At 52.2% G+C, this 21,345-nt stretch overlaps 1 protein-coding gene across 1 annotated transcript in view; it reads right to left on the bottom strand.

Annotated features, from left to right (window-relative positions):
- Window positions 1-15,815: 15,815 nt before the first annotated feature.
- INHBB (inhibin beta B subunit) overlaps window positions 15,816-21,345 on the bottom strand; it is a 28,402-nt gene continuing 22,872 nt past the window's right edge. The window contains exons 2-3 of the mRNA XM_011366110.2: window positions 21,064-21,345; window positions 15,816-18,549 (exon numbers count right to left, since the gene is read on the bottom strand). Of these exons, the coding sequence (XP_011364412.1) occupies window positions 17,774-18,549; window positions 21,064-21,250 (963 nt within the window). The 5' untranslated portion in view covers window positions 21,251-21,345 and the 3' untranslated portion in view covers window positions 15,816-17,773. The remainder of the gene's footprint in view (window positions 18,550-21,063) is intronic.

Genomic DNA, 21,345 nt, shown 5'->3' with positions numbered 1-21,345 from the left:
GAAAACACTTATTGGGCATTTATTATGTGCCAAGCCCTTATATACATTATCTCATTAATTCTCATCACAGCCTAATGAAGCCAACGCTACCATCATTATGCTCATATCACAGGTGAGGAAACTGAGGCTCAAAGAGGGGAAGTCACTTGCCCAAAGACACAGCTGTGAGAAATGGTAGACCAGAGATTCGAACTCAGGCAGCCTGACCTTAAAGCCTACACCTTTAAGCACTACACTGGGTCCTCTACCTCAACCTCTTCACCCACCCACCCCACCCCACCTTGTCTACCTCTTCCCTCCTTCCTTCCTCCATACCTCATCCAGCCACTGCCTAGCAGAACTCCTCCTCCTGGGTGCCCCTGGAAGTCCCCCTGCTCTCCTCTCCCTCCCCTCACCCCTGCAGCCCAGCAATGCCCATATCTGACCTCTTCTGAGGCTGAAACAGCCCCTGAGTCTCCTCAGGCTACTGGATGCCCAAAAGACTGTCCTATTCAGGCCCTCAGTGCTTCCTGGGCTCACAGGGCAGGCATGTCCCTATGGCAGAAATGACTCAGGCCTACCTGCTGATGCCCAGCTTTGTTCCAGGAATAGGGTAGCATTTTAAAACAAGGTGACTCAGGGCCCAGATGAGTAAAGCAGACATTCAGCCTGACAGAAAGACAGATAGACAGACAGAACATTGCAATCGATGTGCGTGGCAGCTGGTCATAGACGCCTCCAGGCCATAGATGCCTGGGGCCCTCTGTAGGACCTGTCTGAGCTCATGCACTCAGGAATTAGGTTCCAGAACAAGCTCTGCTCCTGCCCCTGGGGCCCCAGAAATGCCCCTAGGACCAGCCCCAATCCCAGCTGTGGGGAGGAGCCCCCAGCCTGCCTGCCTGCTGACAGGATCAGTTCTTTTCTATGCCAACCACAGCCCTTCCCCAGGGCTCCGTGATCTAGTTTTTCTCTTCCTACCTTAGAAATAGCTCATTGCAAGTTTATCCACAAGCCCTTCTGAGGGCAGAGGGCCCCCCAACCCCAGGAGGAGATTCTCATGGGTTAGGAATTTTTGAAGATACAGCCAGCCTTGCAGCGATAATTCAAATAAGTTTTTTCTTGAGTGACAAGGAAGGAAGGCGAAAGAAAGGGAGGGAGGGAGAAGAGATTCTAGGGGCCCTTGGTTCATCGAGTGTCCTTGAATTTGCCAGCTGTGCTTACTCTTGCTCATCTTCCAGGGGCTCTGTGACCTTGGGGAAGTCATGCAGTGTCTCTGGGCCTCCTTTCACTAGCAATCAGTCAAGAGGTAACAAGATTAGGCTGCTACATACCTCCCGAGACTGCTGTGACGTGATTCCAGGCATGTGGCCTTTGCAAGGCCCTCTCGGTGTTTAGAGCTGGCATGGGTGGATCTCTCATCCCCCTCCCCAATCCATCAGCACCTGTAGGGTCCTCACCCTGCAGCTGGCCTTCATGGAATCCTTTATGCAAAGTGGGTCAGGCAGGTCAAGCCTGGCAGCGCTGAATAGAGATGGATTCAGGTTCTCCAGGAGAGTGGTTTGGAGAGCACACACCCCTCATAGAACTGGAACATTCAGGGAAACCTGGCTGGAACTCCCTGTTTCCCAGCCAGTTTGCATCCAGACACCACCACCACTCCCCCCCTCCCCCCGCCACCCCACCACACACACACACAGTTTCTATATATTCCCGGCTTTACTTACTCATGTCTCCCCCTGCCATTGCATTTCCACTAGGTCCCAGGCTGCAGGCAGGCAGACTGAGGTCTCTTGACTATGACCTGGGCACAGGAAATGCAATCACTCTCATCGTTTTGTGAGTTTGGAAACTGTCCTGGAGTCTGTAGCTCACTGCTCTTCCTTCAAACACTCAAAGCTCGTGGCCTGCCCCATCCCACGCAGCACCCCACAAAGCCATCAGGCACATGTGTATGCACGCGCACATAGGCACACACACACACACACTCCAACCTCATCTCTCATGGAAACCAGCCCCAGAGGTGCCCTGGCACTCTGGCTAATAGAAAGCTCTATCCTCCTTCATAAGAAAGGAGGCCATGAAAGGATAAAATGGGAATGAAGCCTGTGACCTGACAGGAATGTCCTAATCTCCCAGCTCCTAGCCCCCAGGACAGAAGGCCTGCAACCAGAAAGATAAAGGCCTCCACTAATCCTGCAGCAGGGCTCCAGGGCGGCCTCCTCAGGGGAAGAAGTCAAGACCCTGAGAACAGACAGAGTAGGTCTCATCCAGTAAGGCAGCAATCGCAGCCTCCCACACCCAGCCCTGGGGGCTCCATCCTGGGCCTCCCCAAAGACCTTGTTCAGCAACCAGAATAGCCAAGCCTCCTGCTTGAACCTCCTCTGCTCCCTCTCCACACCAAAACCCTGAGTTTCATGGTCTTAAACCCTTCCCTGTTCATCACCAAGCCCTGCCTGTTCTGCTCCCAGAGTCCCACCCGAGGGCAGGATCTTCTGTGCATCTTCAAGACACCAACTGGTCCCAGCCTCCATGGGCTCTGACCTGGACATTGCAGGAGCCTCCTGGCTGGGCTCACTTCACTACTTTTGACCTGCGCAAGTCCATTCTCCCCATAACAAATAGAAGGATCTTTTGAAAACATAAATCAGGTCATGCTACACCCTTGCCAAAGACCCCCTGGTGCTCCATCACAAGCAAGCAGCATGACCCAGCCCCTGCCCCTCTGACCTCTGGTGGTGGTGTCCTCTCCCTGCTCACCTCACTTTGACTCCACTGAGCTTCTTTCAGTTTCTCCAACATGCCAAGCTCTTTACTGCCTCAAGGCCTTTGCACACGCTGTTTCTTCTGTCTGGACTTTTCCCGCCCATCCCACTCTGACACAACCTCCTTTCTTAGTACACAGCTAAACTGTCCCCTCCAAAGTATAGTTCCCCAACTACCTCATCTAAAGCAGGCCTTCCTGGCTGCAGCCTGTGAAGTAGTCATTATTATTTACTTGTTCATGTCTGTCACCCTCATTTGGACGATGGGATCTGGGAGGACAGGGACCATGTCCACTTTCTTCACCACTATCACAGTGCAGGCTCCTTGTGGACACTCGTAAGAAGCTATGAAGTAAACGAGGGATTCACAGATGAGCCAAGGACACTAAAGAGATGAAGTAACAACTCAAAAGGAAAACTCAGAATGGCTCCGACTCTGGCTGTGCCACCAACCTTGGTCACCCGTTGCTCGCATACTAAGAGCTAACAAGGCCGAGTGCTTACCGAGTGCTACCCACCATATGTGGATCATCTTATTCAATTCTTGTGAAATAGGACCTATTACTAGCCCACTTTTCTGTTGGAGAAAATGAGGCACCTCCGTGGGCCCAAAGGGCTAGAGAAGAATGACCCAGGCTGGCCAACATCAGCCTGACTGCAGACCAAGGAGCCAGAGTGAGGCTGGCCATGCGGAAGCCTGGGGGACTCCCAAGGGTGGCTGAGAGTCGAGGTCCTCAGAAAGCTCTGGGAGAGCAGTTATAGGGGTTCAGGGTGGAGACCATGGCTACAAACCTGCCCGGGACCCTCAGGCAATCCTCAAAGGGCCTGTGCTTTCCAAAGTGCCCAGAGGAGAGAAGTCCTGACCAGCTTAAAGTCCCTCCACAGAGTCCGTCCAGGCTGGTGGGAGGGCTTCAAAGACGTCTTGCTGCTCAAAGTGCTCTCCTCCCAGCATTAGCTTCTCCTGGGGGCTGGCTAGAAACATAAAATCTCTGTCCCCACCCAGACCCACGAAACCGGAATCTGCTTTAACAAGACCCAAGGGCCCTGTACCACATTTGAGTTTGAGAAGCTAGGCTCCCAGGCATCTGACCGCCTGCTTGCAGAGGAACCTTCTTGCCATTCTAGTACCATCTTAGTGGTTGATAAGCATGCCCGCTGACGACACAATTGTCACAAGATGTTCATCGCGAAATTGTTTACAAAAGAGAAAATTTAGAAATAACAAATATTCAACGATAGGAGAAAAGGCCCTAAATTAAGAGACAGCCATCAAAATCATCTTTTGACGGAATGTTTGGTCTCATGGGAAAAGCTTATGCTATTATATTACTTGAAGATGTCAGCTTAGACCTGCACACAGAGTCTAGTACAGTATGGTCCCATGGAAATTCGTCAACACATTAATCGTGGACACCCTTTGGTTGCTGGGATCCAGGTTTTTTTTTTTTTTTAATGTTTCCTTTTACTTTTCTGTGTTTTCCTAATTCTCTCAGTGGATATGCCTTACAATAATAATAAAGTCATCAGTAAATAATATTTTTTTAATAAAAAAATGTGATTATCACTTTGAAGAGGCATTCTTACATCAGTTTATTTTGTTAAAGGGCCTAACAAATCAGGTTTTGGGACACGGCCTGAAGCCAGACCCTGAGGAGGGAGTGGGGGCAGTGAGCAGGGATTATCAAGGGGGTGTGACAGCATCGTGGGCACCTCCCCAGGGCAAGTTGGCCTTCCTAGGGCTTGGCTTGTGTAAAGGAAGCCTAGAGCATGCAGAACACTAAAGGCCGAGGTCACCTGCCCCAGGAACTCTCTCTCTGCCACTGTACGGACCACAGATCCCATGTTTACTCCTGATTCACGTGGCCTCTGCTGTGTGAGTCTCCCCTGGTCTTCCTGCAGCTCCCTGCTCTGGCTAGACACTGCCCTCTCCTTTAAGTTCTGTCCATCAGTTGCTGAGGGCCTACCCATAAGGGCCCAAAGAGGGCAGTTCCAGAAGGGCATTTAGAGACAATGCCGAGCATTTATGGCAGGCCCTGGCAACCTCCCAACCCCTCCCAGACCCCTAGGTCTCAGAGCCCAAGCTCCAGGAGTTTCTGAATACCCTCAAGCTCCTAGTCTGAATCCTCACAGCAACTGGAGAATGGGCAGGAACTCACAGTGCCCACATCTCAGGGGGAATTGTAGAATAAGATGAGATGGAAAAATGCCCACCCAGTACTTGGCAAAGAGAACACACTCAGAGCCTATGAGTTCCCATCTCCTCTGGGCCTGTGAGGGAAGGTGATAGCTGTTCTAGAAGGGGCCCGATGGGTCTCTGAGTCCTGAAGATTGTACTGACCCAGGCGGGCTGGCCCAAGCTGTTCCTTGAGCTTGCCCAGCCTTAGGCAGGCCTAGCATCAACAACAGGAACATCAGCCTTCTCCAAGGAGGCTTCTTGGGCAGCCCGCTCCCTCAGGGGCCACCCTTGGCACCATTTCCAGGGGTTCTGGGAGTGGCTGTGATATCTGCCCTTGGATTCTGCTCCAGGTAAGGAAGGCCTGGAATCCAAAGGGACAGGTCACACACACCAAGGCAGCCACCATTCTATCTTCTATTGCTATGACTGTGACTACTCTAGGTATCTAACATAAGTGAAATCATTTAGTATTTATTTGTCCTTTGGCGATTGACTTCTTTCACTTAGCATAGTGTCCTTGAGGTTCACCCATGTTGTAGCATGTATCAGAATTTCTTTCTTTTTTGAGGCTGAATAATATTCCATTGTATGTATAGACCACATTTTGTTTATTCATTCATCCATCAGTGGACACTTGGGTTGCTTCCACATTTTGGCTATTGTGAATAATGCTGCTAGGAACATGAGTGTGCAAATATCTCTCTGCCCCTGCATTCAATTCTGTTGGGTATATACTCAGATATTGGATTGATGGATCATATGGTAGTCCCATTTTTAAGTTTTTGAGGAAACTTCATGCGGTTTTCCAGAGGCTGCATCATCTTAGATTACCACCAATGGTGCACAAGGGTTCCAATTTCTCCACATCCCTGTTATTTTTTATATTTTTTTGATAGTTGCCATCCTAGTGGGTGTGAGGAGGTATGTAAATTTCTTCCCATTATTTGCTTAGTCTCACCCTAGTCTGGGCGTCATGTGGGTTCTGAGAAACCATGAAGTGTTACGCTCGGCCTTCCAGGACTTTACACTCTTAAGTATCCAAGAGACACTCATTCCTAGTGAATTTCAACATTCTGCCAACTGTGATTGTCTTGGCCAGGGTGACATGTCCACCTCTGCCCCAATTAGCACTAAGAGGGTCTTCGGGGTGCAGTGTCCTTCTGGAAGGAGGACAGAAGAGGGAACCTCAGTGGTGTCCTGGAATATCTACCCAGCCAAGGATAGATATCTTTGGCAAACATTTTCTGTAACAAGCTAGACAGCAACTATTTTAGGCTTCGCCAACTATAGGGGCCTCTGTCATAACCACCATATAAATGAATGAGGTAGCTATATACCAATAAAACTTTATAGGCACTAAATTTGAGTTTCATATAGTCGTCACATTGTGCAATATTATTCTTATTTTGAGTTGTTTTCAACCATTTAAAAATGTAAAAACCATTCTTAGCTTACGGATCTGGCTCACTGGCCAGGTTTACCAAATCCAGTTCTGGGATTGACAGCAATGGCATCGTGAGAGCACAGGGTTCCACTGGGCTCACAGGGCAGGATGTTGACTGAGCTCTCTTTAACCTGATAGCCACCCACTGCGACCCAGCCCCATGATGGAATGTGGTTTCAACAACGAGCCATGCCATTGTTCGCTCTCGGTGCCCCTTAGCACTGCTCCCCGATCCACGCCCTGCTCCATGGTCCCTGTCCATGGCAGCCAAGAATCCATGAAGGAGAAAGTTTGGTGCTAAAGATAGGGGATAAGATAGCATGGAGTCCAGGGCAAATGGTGCTAGATTGCTCGCTTCACTATTTCCCAAACACCTCTAGAGACCTATCTCAGCTTTGGCCTGGAAGGAGTTTCATGGTCATCCTGGTAGCCCTGAGAGGACTAGCCTGTGGTCTCCAAGCCCAGAGGCAGGCAGGCAGGAGGAGAGAGGAGGCCACCTCCTTCCCAGGGCAAGCCAACTTCACAAGGCCAGCAGGGTGCAGACCCCACAGGCCAGAGCGCAGTGCCCCGGGACTTGAGATTTAATTTCAGCTCCTCTCTGTCATACCATGTGACCTTGGGCCAGCCACTTATGCTGTCTGCACTTCTGTTTCTTGATCTGTGGAATAAAAATAATACCCCATAGAGTTGTGATGGGTTATTAGGGTTAAAATATGTCAAGGGTTTAGAAGAGTTCTTGGTACCTCATGAGCACTCAGCCAGCAGTAGCTGTTATTTTTATTATCTCATTTAATCCACACAATCCTATGAGGTAATTACTAGTATTAGCCCCATCATATAATAAGGGAACTCAGGCACAGAGAGGTTAAGTAACCAGCCCTAGGGTACACAGATAGGATAGGGTGGAGCTGGAGTTTGGAAAGCCAAGCCATAGTCTACCCGCAGGGCCAAGCTCAACCATTGGTCTATGTGGACTCTTGGGAAACCACGAGAGCAGACAGCCCTGGGCCCAGGGTGGATCCCGCTGCAAGGTGCCCTGGTGCCATCCAGCCATGACAAGCTTCCACCAGAAACCTTTCCCTCTGTGCTCCCATAGCCCTACCTCTAGCCTTGGCAGCTGTGCGCATGCTCACATACATCACAGTACCAGGTCAGGATCACATCCTGGGGGTTAAGTGGGGCCCTGCTTAGGAGGGGCCCCGTAGTCCTCTGCAGGGATGCTACATTGAGCCTCATTAACTGTGGAGCCTCAGGCAATTCACAGTCCCTCTTTGCACCTCAATTCTCCCTCTACAGAAGGAGAATTTGAATGGCCTTCTCTACAGTTCTAAGATCTAACCAGCCTCTGACACGTCTTCCGCTTTCAACAACAGATTCCCCACCTCCACCCCAAAAATACTCTACTTTGAAGGACCTGCCTTCCCACGACTCAAAGAAGGAAGAACTGGAGCTTTCATTGTTAACCTTTACCCAGAAGTGCCCCCGTGGTGGGGAGACCGCCAGCTTTCCAACACCACACCAGCACACCTCTGACTGGCCATGCCAGCCATATCCTCCACCCACTCCAGATGAGCAGCAGGTGAGGGCACATCTTGGCCTGGACCTCAGAAGAGGCGAAACACCGTGTAAAGCCAGCATTCTGACCTACTACCATGGCTAATGCCACAGCAACCTCGGGCACCAAGAGACAAAATAATCCTCTAAGTAGAAGACAGTGGGCATACCTGGGTCTCTGCCTGAGAGCTGAAGCTTACAAGAAGCTGGCTCAGAACAACCTGCCCCTCCAGATGCCATCCCCAACCTCCAGCGGCTCTGCCTCTCTCATGGGAACAACTGCTGGCCACAGCAGGGACCCATGCAGGTAACTGTCCTCAAAGTGACAAGGATGCTAGCTCCTGTGTGGAGAACCAACTTTGTGCCTAGCACATAACAAGCACTATGAAATAAAGTGAAATAAATGACTTAATTACTAGAGAAATGAACGAATGAGTGAATGAACCATCAAGTCTAATCTGATTTCAAATGAGATAAATATAGGCTACAGTGCAAAAAACTTTCTTGAGATCACAAAATGATTGAGCGGCAGGGCTTGGATAAGGGATTCAACCAGCAAGTATTTACTGAGCACCTACTGTGTGCCAGGTATCATTCTCAGAACTGGAGACACAGCAGTGTACAAGCAGACAGGGCCCTTGCCCTCGTGGAGCTTACAGTCTGCCTCCTGAGTCCCACTCCCTGATTCCTAGTCCAGGGTACTTTTTTGCACTGAAATAGCGAAGAGGTTTGCTGCCATGGGCCTTGCTCAGACCCTCCAAGGAAAACGATGAGCTGCACTGGATAGCGGGCTGGCCTGTGGGCTTGTGTATTTTCCACTCCTTCCTCGGCTCAGTTGGAGCATTCGTTATTAATGCTGAAATAATTGACCCTCATTAATGTGCCAGTCATCCACAGGGGAGTGGGGCCCAGCATTAACCAATTCATCTCTCAGTGATTGATTCATTAAAGCTGAGCTTTTATGAGACACCCTCAGGTGGCAAACCACACCTGAAGTCGAAGGCAGGAAGGGATACCTTCCTCTCAGTGCAGCGAGTCCTGGAGAGGATCTGGGAAGCCAGCACCAGCCCTTTATTACAGCCAGGGCACTGAGTGCAACCCAGTCGGGTTAACATTGCTTTGGCCTGCGGCAACAGCAGCCACTTATATATGAGGCTTCGCTTCACCATGAAGCCTGAACACTCGGAGCAAATTACAGGCTTTTGAAAATGCTATTGCATGAATCACCTGTGGGGCATGAAGTGCTCTTAAAAGGGAGAAAAAAATAACACAGGCGTGGTCAGGAGTACCAACCCAGCCAGGAGCACTAGTTTCTGCTCTTAGTCTGGGCTGGGCCTCAGCCTGGGTCCTGCTGGTCCCCTTGGTCTCAGTTGCTCCAGCAGGGAAATGGGTGGGTGGGGTCAGACTTCTGAGATTGATGTTTCTTCACTCGTTTAACAATGGGTATTGAGCACTAATTCTGTCCTAGCGTCAGAACAGTGGACCCCACTCTCCTAAAGGCCAGGCTTGCAGCCTCTAGGGGCCAAGCGTGCAGGTGAGACTGGGAGAGGAGATCCATGAACCTTGAGTCAGGGCTCCGAATCCAGGGCCCTGAGGGGGAGTCACAGCTATCTAGTAAAGAGGGGAGAAGGGGTGTTTCTCGTAAGGATGGGCATTTGGGAGGCACAGAGGTGAAGGCAGTGAACTGTAGATGGGAACTGTAGCTTGAGCAGTGAGGGCAGGAGGAGGTGAGCCATGAGCCCGGGGCCCTGGTGGGCCCTTAGCCATAGACTTCTTCCTGAGGCCATGGAGCCCTGGAAGGATTTTATACACGGGAGTGGCAGGGTCCTCCAAGTTTTGCTTAAAGCATTACCCAGGAGGGGTGAGAGAATGCATGGGCAAGTTTTGGAAAAAGTTCCTCTGTGATCCTCCGACTGGAGTGCTGGCCCACGGCTGCCACCATCAAATAGGTGAAGGGGACAGCCTTCAGCCCTCTGGCAGGGCCTAAGCAGCGCTATCTCCAGCCATCCGCCCAATGCGGGACTTACAAACCAGAGCTGCTGACACATCACACCTTCCAGGAGTAAAGCACCCAAATGCATTTGTGCTGTTTGGGTTGAGAGGGTCACCGAACACCTTCTTGGGAAGGACAAGGCCTCAAAGGAGCCTGGGTGATCCTTTGAGCCTCTCCCACAGCCAGGAATTTAGGAAGCTGTCTCAGAACTAGTATGGAGAACTCATCTGCCATAGGAGCTCAGTGGCCCTGGGAATGACAGGCAGCCCCCTGGGAGCCCCATGTGTGAATAGGGATAATAGCAGTGACTTACCTCCCTTACAGGGTTCCTGTGAGGAGTGAGGTAATGCCCTAAACCCCAGCATAGAGCCTAACAACCCTCGGATTGTCCTCTGAGGCCTGGGGCTGTACCCCCGCTGAGTAAATGAGAGTGTTCCCCATTGGCCTACAAACCAGGCTGTGGGCTCAAGAAGGCCCGAGTTCTGTCCAAAAGTCCTGGAGCTCTGGGGTGGGGGCGGAGTTGTGGATCAGATTCTCATGCAGGTATGCATGAATACGTGCTAGAGTTTTCCCAGGGCCATGAAGGGTCTCGGTTTCCTCCTTTCCCCACCTGGGGACTCTAGGGTCTGATCCAAAGGCCCTGAAGTAATGAAGAGGGGAGTGAGCACAGCAAACCCAGCCCCCACACCCCTCATTCCGGACAAGGGCTCGAACTAGCACTCAGGAACCACAGCTTCTCACCTGCATCCCTGGGACTGGACAGACACAGATCTGATAGTGTCTGTGGGGGAAAGGCACAAGGAGTAGAAATCAGCTGGAAGGGCTAGTGGAAAAGGTGAGAAGGCAGAAAGGAGCCTGCCTGGAGCAGGAAGAATGTCCACTAGCAGCCAGGAATGTCCACTGCAAAAAGCCACATGAGCTGACCAGGTCCACCCTCCCTCCAGCACCTCCCATTTGCTTCTGCATCCCACCACCAGGATCTAGTGAACGTACCCACCTCCTCAGAAGACTGAAGACCTGTGCTGTCCCTACCCTGAAGCCCCTTCCTTAGAGGATGGAGAGGGCATTAGAAGCTCCCTGTCATTGGGCTGGGGGCGGGTGGTGAAAACTCCTTCTGCAGTTCTCTCTCTCTGTCCCCGTTTCTTCCCTGCCCCTCCCCACTCTGTCTCCATGAGGGGTCTAAGAATCCATCCTTAAAATCCCACTTGCAAACACAGTCATTGTGCATTTTCTCAGCACCTCAGTGACTCCTTGCCCCCATCAGATTCTTCGGGAGTCTGCAGTGACCTCAGATAGGTCCCATTCCTACTTATGACGTGGCCATTCTTACCAGGTGCGACCTGCAGGGAGTATGCACCCTGAAGATGGACCCTCAGGCACCCCCTATGGGACAGGATGCGGGGTAGGAGGCGGGCTGGGGAACAACTAAGGGACTTCTGAAGGGCCTCTCTGAGAGGCACTCAGCAACAGCCCCTCAGCAGCCTCCAGGTCCCCTCTAGCTTACCACAACTCTCCCTCCTACTTTCTCCTCCATTGTTCCCAGTCCCCTGGGGCTCAAGGCCCCAAGATTCTCTTGAGAACTTTGAAAGGAATGGAGGCAGAAACTGGAAGGCCACAGGCATGACTCCTCCCCTCAAATAGCTATGAGGCCTCCAGCAAGGTTCTACTTCCTTGAGCCTCAACTTCCTCATCAGTAAAATGGGCACACCTCACCTGCCTAGAGGGGAGGTTGTAAAGATTAACCACACGGCGCTGTGAAACATTCAATCCGATGGCAGTAAGTTCTCAACAAATGTTAGCTAACAGCAGCAGCATCACAGCTTCTGAATAGTCACTGAATAAACAACTGAGAACAGAAGAGGGGTTCTAGAGCAGGCCACTCAGAGGCGGGGAGGCACCCCTGCCTAGACACCCAGCACCATTCCTAACACAGAGGAACATGCTGGAAAACAGCAACAGCAAAACCACATAGAAATTGGCACCGTTCAAAGCATCTCAGTGCTCACAACAACCCCCTGAGCCTCTGGGCCACTTTATAGATGAGGACACCGAGAGGTTAGGCCAGGCTGCGATCACAGAACCAAGCAGGCCGGCCCTGAGCCTGTGCTTCCAGTGCCTGGGCTCAATGAGATTGCCCAGGCTGCCTCCTCCACCACTACAGGACCCAAAGGCAAGGCCTCCGGCTTCCTGCCCCCACCCTGCTTTGCTCAACCCATAGTCCGTTTTCCCAGAATTGGACCCAGCAGCTATCTCACTCACCAGGCCACAGAGGGAGTGGTGATGGTGCATGGATAGCTGTCTCCATAGCCAGAGAGAAGAACAGCTCAATGTACAGATGCCATTGATATGCCAGGCTCAAATCATGGGTGGAAGGGAGGGGGCAGTCCCCTCCCAACTAAAAGCCAGGAAGACCTTGAGCCCCAGCCTCCCCTCTCTTCCAGGGAGGCCCAGAACGGCCAGGTTGACCCTTACCCCTCCTCCTAAGCAGCCTGGTGACTTTGGAAACAGCTCCTGGGGGCAAATCCCCGCTTTGCTACTTATGAGCTGTGCCATCTTCAGTGCATGGCTTTCTCAGCCTTCATTTTCTCACCTGTTAAATGAGAATCATGATACTCCTTCCCCCTCTACCCCCAAGCTGTTTTGAGGACTAAACTGAGATGATACATGATCTTCCAGAACATGAAAATGTTTGTTAAGACTGAATGACTGACCAGATGCTACCATTCCACTTTTAAAGTGCTCTGGCCTTGGGGCTGCAGGGGCACCGTGGCGACCCCTGGCATTGAGTGGCTAGGGTAGGGCAGTAAGAGCTGTGAAACCACACTGAGAGCAACCACACAGGCCACAGAGATGGTGCCTGCGCCCGCCCCTAGCCCAGCACCCCAGCACCTGCCCAGCTTGAGGGCAATCATAGACTCTAACTATAGGAGCTTTGCCAGCAACAACCCAGATTTAAAAATATGACTACCCCAATCACGAAGTCCCTAAACAACCAGGTGCATCACCTCTTGATGAGGAAAAAGATGAAAATGGCAAGCAGTACACACAACCAATCATGCAGACACACCCCACAATTACACGGTCTCGAACCCCACATGGTCTCACACTCACCCACACATACACTCACCCACACAACCTCAGAGACAGCCAACCACACATCCCAAACTCATAGCCAATCACACAGCCACAGTCAGTTTCGCATGCCCCATGGCTCAGCATACAGTTATACCTAGTCACAAAACAGCAAATCACTCAACCTCACCCACAATTCCCCCTCCGCTCCCACACACAGCCATCCCCGCCACCTCACAGCCAAGCACACCCAGAGCCTGCCACACCCACCCCCCTCACGCTCCATACCTTACATATAGCAGGCCTAGCTTCTTTTGCAAAGCTCACAGGTAATTTGTCATTTTCTCAAAACATCCCATTGAAAGCCTAGTAACTGGGCTGGGGTTGCTCCCAGGGCCTCTGCCCACACGAAGGGTGTTTTGTTTCTGCTTCTTTGCCTGCAAAGGCGCACTTTTCTTTAGCCCAGAGCAGTGTCCGTGGCTTGGCAGCAGCCTGTGGACACCCCTCCCCCTCACCTCCTATGCCTGCCCCTGAAGGAGGTCTAGGCAGCTGCAGTGCTGTGTGAGGCAAGATGGCCTGCCAGGCCCCTTGGGGATCCCCAGCAAGAGTTCCCACAGGGCCTTGCGGGGGGCATGTGCTGGACCAGCCTGAGTTCTAGGTGGATCAGAGGCCCAGCCACATGCAAGAGCTGTCGGAGTTCGTCCCCCAGGCCCTTGCCCTCAGTCTGCCTGTCTGGGAAATAAGGGAAAAGAGAGGGGAGGTACATGGTCTCCCCTAACCCCAGCGCTCTTCCCCCAGCCACACTTGTCCCCACTGAGTCACTGAGGACCAAGGGCATGTCTGAAGGTCAGCCAAGGATGAATCTGGCACGGTGGGATCTCATGAATCACAGCAGGTGGGTAATGGAGACATTTGAGGCAGGTGGGGGCACAGTCTCTGTCTTTGGCAGGCCCTGCCTGACCTACTGGTCCAATGAAGGTTAATGGCCTGGTGGCCTGAAGATGGTTGAAAGGGACAGAGGGAAGGAGGGGAGATGGTCCCTAAAGCAGAACAGGAGGGCTCCGGGTCAGAGGTAGTGGACTTGAGAGGCAGTGGGAGGCTTGTTCCCTAGGCCGCAGGGAGGCTCCAGGAGCATCTCCAGGGAGAGGTGGGGCCCTCAAGCCAGGTCCACTGGGAAAATAAGGAGAAAGAATGGAAAAGAGCAATCAGAAGGAAAGAACTGAGGATTGAGTGAGAAAGAAGGCACAGGGAAGGCAATGACCACAGAAGCACAGAAAGCTCATGACCTTACTGGAGGAGAACACCCAGCCCTGGGACAGGGAATGCATGCCTGTCCTCACTGCATCTCTCAGGAATAGGAATTGTCATCCACCAGGCCCCACAGGGACACATGCCAGCATAGGGCGGCAGAGGGCCAAGCAGGGACCACATCTGCTGGCCCACTGGCCTTGTGACCTCAGAATCCCAGGCCCTTCCTGGGGCTGAGGCGGGACCCATGGGCCATCCTGTAAAGCTCAGCCCAGGAGGGCCCTCAGAGGTGCTTAATAGCCAAACAGCAGATGCACCCCTGGTGACTCTTGCACTGCCCCTCCCGGAGGCTGCCTGCAAAAATTCCTGGGCCGGGGCAGGGCAGGGCAGGGGCTGGGCTGCGGACCTGGAGCAACCAGCAGCTGGGCCTAGCCCATCGCAGAGTAGAGGGACAGCTGGATCTTGACTTGCACTCCAAAATGCCCAGGCTAGGCCTATCTAAATGAAATTTTCTTCTTTCACCCATTAATTTTTATATTGTCTCAAGACTTTGCAGATTGATAAATCCACACCTCAGGATGAAACCCGGGCAGAGCAGTTAACTGAGTAGGCAAATGGGAAAAAAACGAGGCCAGAGCCTGCCTCTTGCCACCAGCTGGCTGTGTGAACTAAGATATGCCCCTCCAGCTGCCCACGGCCTCCCTCAATTTCCCCATTTTTACCTTAATGAGGTTAGATAATCCCAGGGGTCCAACTGCTCAAATGTCCTGAGATTTTCTGGGAAGACTACATGTGATCCTAAAACCAAGCAGCCCCACCAGCCCTGCAGGGCCTCCGATGAAGGCAAGGCCTTAGTGCTGCCATCCTCCCAGGGACACGGGGAGACCAACCGTGACGCCTGGTCTCAAATGCCCAGAGTGCCTATCCTGACTGTGTGACCTCAGGCAAGCTCTGAACCTTTCTGAGCCTCAGATTCCAAACTCTGAAAAATGAAGATGAAACCATTTCCCAGAAAAGCACGATACAAGGCTGCACGATAACAATGCATCATGGGTATCTCAAGTCGTACCTGCAGTTGCGGTTGCACGGTCTTTACTGCCAACCTCCCCCCCACCTCCAGCCACCACCAGTTACAACTCCCACAGGAGAGAACAATTGGCATACTCTGGCCTTGTTTATCCTTCTACCTCAAGGTATTAGCCAGTCATCTCTATAGGTAAACGGAGGTAGGCATGGAGGTCAGATGGGCTGCTGCCTCCCAGGTTTTACATTTCCTTCCAGGGATAGGGGCTTAACTGGTACTTTCGAATGGTAATAGATGCAGCCATAGTGAAACATAATTAGTCTTGAGACTAGAAGGGTAAACAAATGTGTAATTCATGAATTTGCTAATTGTCCTTCATTTTGATCTTCTGCCATTTTTCCTAGACTCTCTGACTGACATCATGCTGGTAGCGAGGACTCAGAGAGTGCCAGGAGCGGGCCACGGAGGCAAGTGGCATTAAAGCTGGCTACCTGGACTCACCTTCCTCCCAGCCGCCATCTCCAGCCCAGACCCCACCCGCCAGACATCACACAAGGCAGAAAGCCGGTGGCACTCAATCTTTTATTTTCTTAAACTGTACACAAATGTAAAATACTTTAACAGCAAGTCTATGGGAAAATTGTTTGGTTTTAAATTATTATGAAACAGAACCTAAGGGGAGCTTTATTAAATAAACATAAAGATGGAGATTTAAGGATACACACCTGCATTCTACCATAATCATTTTTACTCTACCTTCTGGGTGTGTGAGGATAGAAAAGACACGTCAAACTGAATAAACAAAATCCATTTATACCCTGAAACGTTGGCAGGCCACTCAAGGGATTGTTCAGAACATCTACCTCATATAAGATGGCCCCACCATCTAATAAAAATTAAAACTGATCTGTTGGCCTCTTTGGTTCCAAAATTATGTATAATACATTTAACTGTATTTTTTTTTTTTTGCTGCTATAAAAATAACTTCTTTTTTCAAATGGCAGTTTCTGACTAATCATGCAACTAAATCAGTGCAAACATTAAAAGCAATCATTCGCTTAAAAAAGAAGCAAAGGATTTCATTTCAAGTATAAAAAATATAAAAAGAGTCGTACGAGTCCAGTTTTGTCTAGTATGGGTCAACCCTTTAAATTGCATAGTTCACGCGGCACTTGGACATTTAGGGGTGAGCGAGTTCAGTGCTCTGCCAAGGGCCACTTCTGGACACACGCAGATGAGCAAGTGCTATATCATGTGCATTCAGGCAGGTCTGCAAGTGCTAAGAGGGGCTGGCAGGCAGGTGAGCTGGCGGGGGCCATGTCCATGGCCAGCTCTGGTGGTTGGGGCCTACACTGGCAACTTCTGCAAAGCAACTGAAAGCCTTTCCCATCTCTCCAAGACCGGCTAAACTGCTCCCTTCCCTCACCCCCTGCTGAGTAGGCAACCCCCACACCCAGCATTTCCAGAATGCCTCCACCTCACCATTTCCTCCTCTGGTCTAATCCCCTTGCTTAAGGGTCATTTCCAACCCTCCCCAAACAGTCCTAAAGGAATATCCCCAGTGCGGGGCAGAGATTGCAACTTTTTTCCCCATTTAGAACAATTCAGATTTTAACTTAAAAGATCATACCTGGTAGAAAAGTCCTTCTTCAATTATACAACTGGAATGAATGATCTGTCAACTGCTAGTGATCAGTTAAAGCATCAAATTAAGATCCTTCTCCTCTCCCTCCCTCCCCACCCCCAAAACAAACACACATATAAATCACGCCAGGGACCCAAACTACAAAGAGTCACGGTCACTGCCACTGCTCCATGGTCTCTGGTCTTCAGCAGGTTGTGTCCTTTCTGGGCCTCATTCCCTCTACTGGAAGGAAAAAGACAAGCTCCCCTGGTCCTGCTGCATGAAGGATCCAGGCAGGGAAGGAAGCAGATGCGTTTGAGCCAGGAGATGCTAAGGCACAGCGGGCCTTGCACAAGCGAAGGGGGCCACACAGCCCTCTGCCTGCCTGCACACTCCCCACCCCCCAAATCTGCTTTCTTCTTGGTGGCTCCCCTGCTCACTTGAGCTCTCCTCTCCTCTGTGTGCGTGTGTGTCTCTGTCTTTGTGCTTTTATGTGTGCTCGGAAGGCGCGATTCAGAGTGGCCGGGCCAGCTGGTAGGAATGGTGGCTGCTCACCCCATTCTCTCCAACTGACAGGCATTTGTAGCTAAGCTGCCATTTGTCACCGCATCCATTTGCTGGTATCCTGGAGGCTGCTGTGTGGGTGGCAGGATGCGTCTGGCTGTGCGTGTCTACGTGTGCATTTTAAAGTATTTCATGTCAGTTGAGGGTTCTTGCTCTGCTTTTGACTGATTGCTGGATGAAGTAGTAGAAAAATATTTCGGGCCTCACCCTGGCACCTTCTAGGCAGCCCAACTTAACAGCCATACTCAGCCCGCCACGCACCCCCTTCCCACAGGGGCTGCAAGAAGCCCATCCGAGACTGTCCTGGCGCCCCACTTCCACAGCCTTGCTGCATCAGGCACAGCCACACTCTTCCACAATCATGTTGGGCACGTCCCGCTTGACAATGTTGTACTCGTCGTCAAAGTAGAGCATGGACATGGTGCTCAGCTTCGTGGGGATGCAGCAGGAGTTCACCGTGCCAGGATTCAGGCCCCGCATGCGGTACTGGTTCACCACGGCCGTGTGGAAGGAGGAGGCTGAGCCGGGGACCCCCGCCAGGTAGGCCGGGCAGCTGCCCTCACAGTAGTTCCCATAGTAGCCGGTGGGTGCAATGATCCAGTCGTTCCAGCCGATGAGGCGGAAGTCGATGAAGAACTGTTGCCTGCAACAGAGGTTGGTCCGGCCATCACACTCCAGGCCTCTCTTGCGAATACGGTGCCTGCTGTCACCTAGCCGTGCCTGCACAACCACAAAAGGCCTGTGCGACTCTTCGCCGGGGTCCACGAACACAGGCACCACAGCCAGTTCCTGGCAGCCGTCGCACTGCACATCCAGGTTGAGCCGCCGCTCGCCCCGCTCAAACAAGGCCTGAATGGCCTCAGTGAGCGGGAAGGTGTGCCAGCCGCTGCGCTTGAGGTCCACCTTCTTCTCAACCACATTCCACCTGTCTCCGTGGCCCTGCTCCTGGTAGTACACCTTGACCCGCACCTTCCGCCGACTGCCCTTCTCCAGGACATAGGGCAGCAGCTTCAGGTAAAGCCACAGGCTGGCCTGTACCACAAACAGGTTCTGGTTGCCTTCATTGGAGATGAAAAAGTACAGGCGGACTCGGGAGGAGGCGAGGCCATCTGCAGAGAAACGGGAGAGCAGGCCAAGTTAATTCAAGGAGAACACGAGGCAATGGGGGAAATACACTCTCTGCTGCATGATGCTGGAATGCTAACTCGCTGTGCAGCTGGAAGACGTTATTGTCCAGAAATACCATTCTTGGGGCCAGGGCCTCTGACTGTAACCTGGGAGAGGCAGAGAAAATCGTTTCCCATTGAGAAACATGGACCAGGTCGGAGCTGGAGGATCCAGGTCTATAAAATCCTGCCTCACCTCTCCCAGGCCAGGGCTCCCTGGAGACAGGCTGTCAGGCCTCAAAGCTCCACAGAGGAACTTGTCAGGAGGCCAAGATCTTAACAAGTTGTTATGGGTATCTGTGAAATCTGAAAAACAGAACCAGGATCACACCGAAGATTTTGGGGTGGGTTGTTTCAGTAGAATGTGTTAGGGTTTGTTGTTGTTGTTGTTGTTGTTGTTGTTTTTGGTTAACTTAGGGCATTGCAAAATCCAGCCGAGCCACCTACAGCCTCTTTCCAGTGTTTACCTAAGCATGATCTGATCCAACCCCCAGTGGAACCTCCACTGCAAACAAGTGAGCCCTGCTCAAATTTCTGACACAGGAAAGTGTGCTTTGCAGACTGCAAAGTGCAGCCCTCATTTCCAAGTAGTTAGTTCCAAAGGACAGGACATTCAGCCTTAAAACTTGAGGTCCACTCCTTTGATGAGACCTGGGCTCCCAGTTAATGGCACGTTCAAAATCTCCAAGGAAAGGGGGAACTGGCTTGTTAGTATTCTCAATCATTCGGCTCAACAAGAAGAGAGGCCGTGCCAACAGAGATGATTCCTCTCTCATCCTACATTTCAGCAACAATTCTCTCTGACCAATCTCTACTTTTTTTCTTTTTCTTTTTTTCCTTTTCCAGGAAGAACAAACAAGGCAACTGTGTGGCCTGGCTGGTTTTATCAAACCTCCTACCAATGCCCCCTCCATCCCCCTCCTCAGGCCTCGCCTGGCTCCTCTAATAACACTGACATCTGACTTTGAAATGGGGAAAAGTGTGCAGCCTTAAAAGCTGGTCTTGGACGAGCTGCCTGTGACCTGAATCTGTTATTTATAAGTCAAAGAGCTGGCTCCGCGAAACGGACCAGAAATATAACAGCCCCCGCTGTCATTTTGTGCCACCGGGACCAAAAGGCCTCCTCGACCTTCCAGAATCACATTTCTACGCTGGGCCCCAAAGCACCTTTTAATCCAAGCTCTCTAATTGCATGTCGAGCTTCCCCTGACTGGGTCGGACAGCTAAAACAGCAATGCGTTTCTTTCTAAGCGCAGACCAAGCCCAGATTGTCTCTGCTTTTCTCCACACTCAGCTATGCAAAACTTTTCATCCCTTTTCATCCCCAGGCAGCACTAGCACAGCTTCCCTGCTGCCTGGGAGGGTGGAGGGCATTTGCAGCCTGGGGACCCAACTGCTCCCCCACCCCAGGCTCCCTGCCCACCCCCACCGTGCCCATACCAGGGCTTCCCCCTCTGCGACCTACTCTACTCGCAGTCCCCTCTGCGCAAATGAGGCTGAGCTCCAGGCACAAAAGCCAGCCTGGCTCATTGAAGTCCTGAAAAGGACAGCGGAGTCGAAAGCACTTGCAGCATTTCAACGCGGGCACATTTTCCTTCTTTTAAAGTTCGAAAAGATTTTTTTTCCCCTCTCTTGATTTTTATATTTAGACAGTAGTAGAAATTTGCAATCCAGGGCAAAGGGAAAATTCCAGAAAGGACTGCTATCCTTTGTTAACTACAAACTCTGTCTCTCTCTGACAAGGGGGCTGCTGCCGCTGCCACGCGAGCCGAAAGGCACGGGGCTGTCCCCGAGCCGCGTCTTTCTCTGCGTTAAATGATGGGACCTGTTGAGAAGGCTGCCTTCCGCCCGATTCCGGTGCCCACACAATCGGAAGAGAGGTTGCCTAGCTCTCCCCAGTGAGGCTTCAGCAATCCTGGCAAGCCCACGTCGCCCGGTGATGGAAGCGGCCCTGGGGCCTCTCACGCAGGCAGGCGCGCGCGCACACACACACATACGCGCGCACACACATACACACACACACACACACACACACACTCTCCCCTCCGCCCCACGGATATCAACAAGCACACACATCTCCATCCACACTGCTAAGCCTACACTCCGATCGTGGGAAACAAAAACATTAAGCAATCACCAAGCAAGTGCCCGCGGAGCAAGGGCCGCACGCATCTGCAGGGAGGGGGACACGTGCCCAGAGGCGCTGGGGCCGGATTCCGGAGAGCAGGGTGGAGGGCAAAGCTTTCCGCGGCGGGAGTAGGGGGAGCAGAAAGGGGTCTGCTGACTGGTGGTTAAAAAGACGGCAGCCGAGACGGAGCGCACAGGGCTAGGGGCAAGAGGCCGGGCCGGGAGTCCGGGACCGCGAGCACGCGCTGGCTGCGGCGGCCGGAGCAGGCAAGAGAAAGGGGTTCAGGAGGGAGAGAAGACCACGGCTGGCAGACCGCGGGCCCGACCCACCTGTCTCGGCGAAGCTGATTATCTCGGAGATGCGCTCCTGGCCGTCGGCGCCCGGGCTGGCGTGGCCGTCGAGGTGCGGGATTTCCACGCGGCCGTCCTCGCGCACCTTGCCCGCGTGCAGCTTGCGCAGAGCCGTGACCATGGCGGCCTTGGGCACTGCGTGCGTGATGTTGGGCCGGCCCCGCATCTGCAGGCGGCTCAAGATGTGCCGCTTCACTGCCTCCAGAAAGTCGCCGTCCACCCGGCCCAGCTCCTCTGGCCGCCGGAAGCCGCCGCACGACG

Source organism: Pteropus vampyrus, unplaced genomic scaffold, assembly GCF_000151845.1.
Source record: "Pteropus vampyrus isolate Shadow unplaced genomic scaffold, Pvam_2.0 Scaffold120, whole genome shotgun sequence".
Classification (NCBI taxonomy): Eukaryota; Metazoa; Chordata; class Mammalia; order Chiroptera; family Pteropodidae; genus Pteropus; species Pteropus vampyrus.
This window is presented reverse-complemented; position numbering and strand designations above follow the sequence as displayed.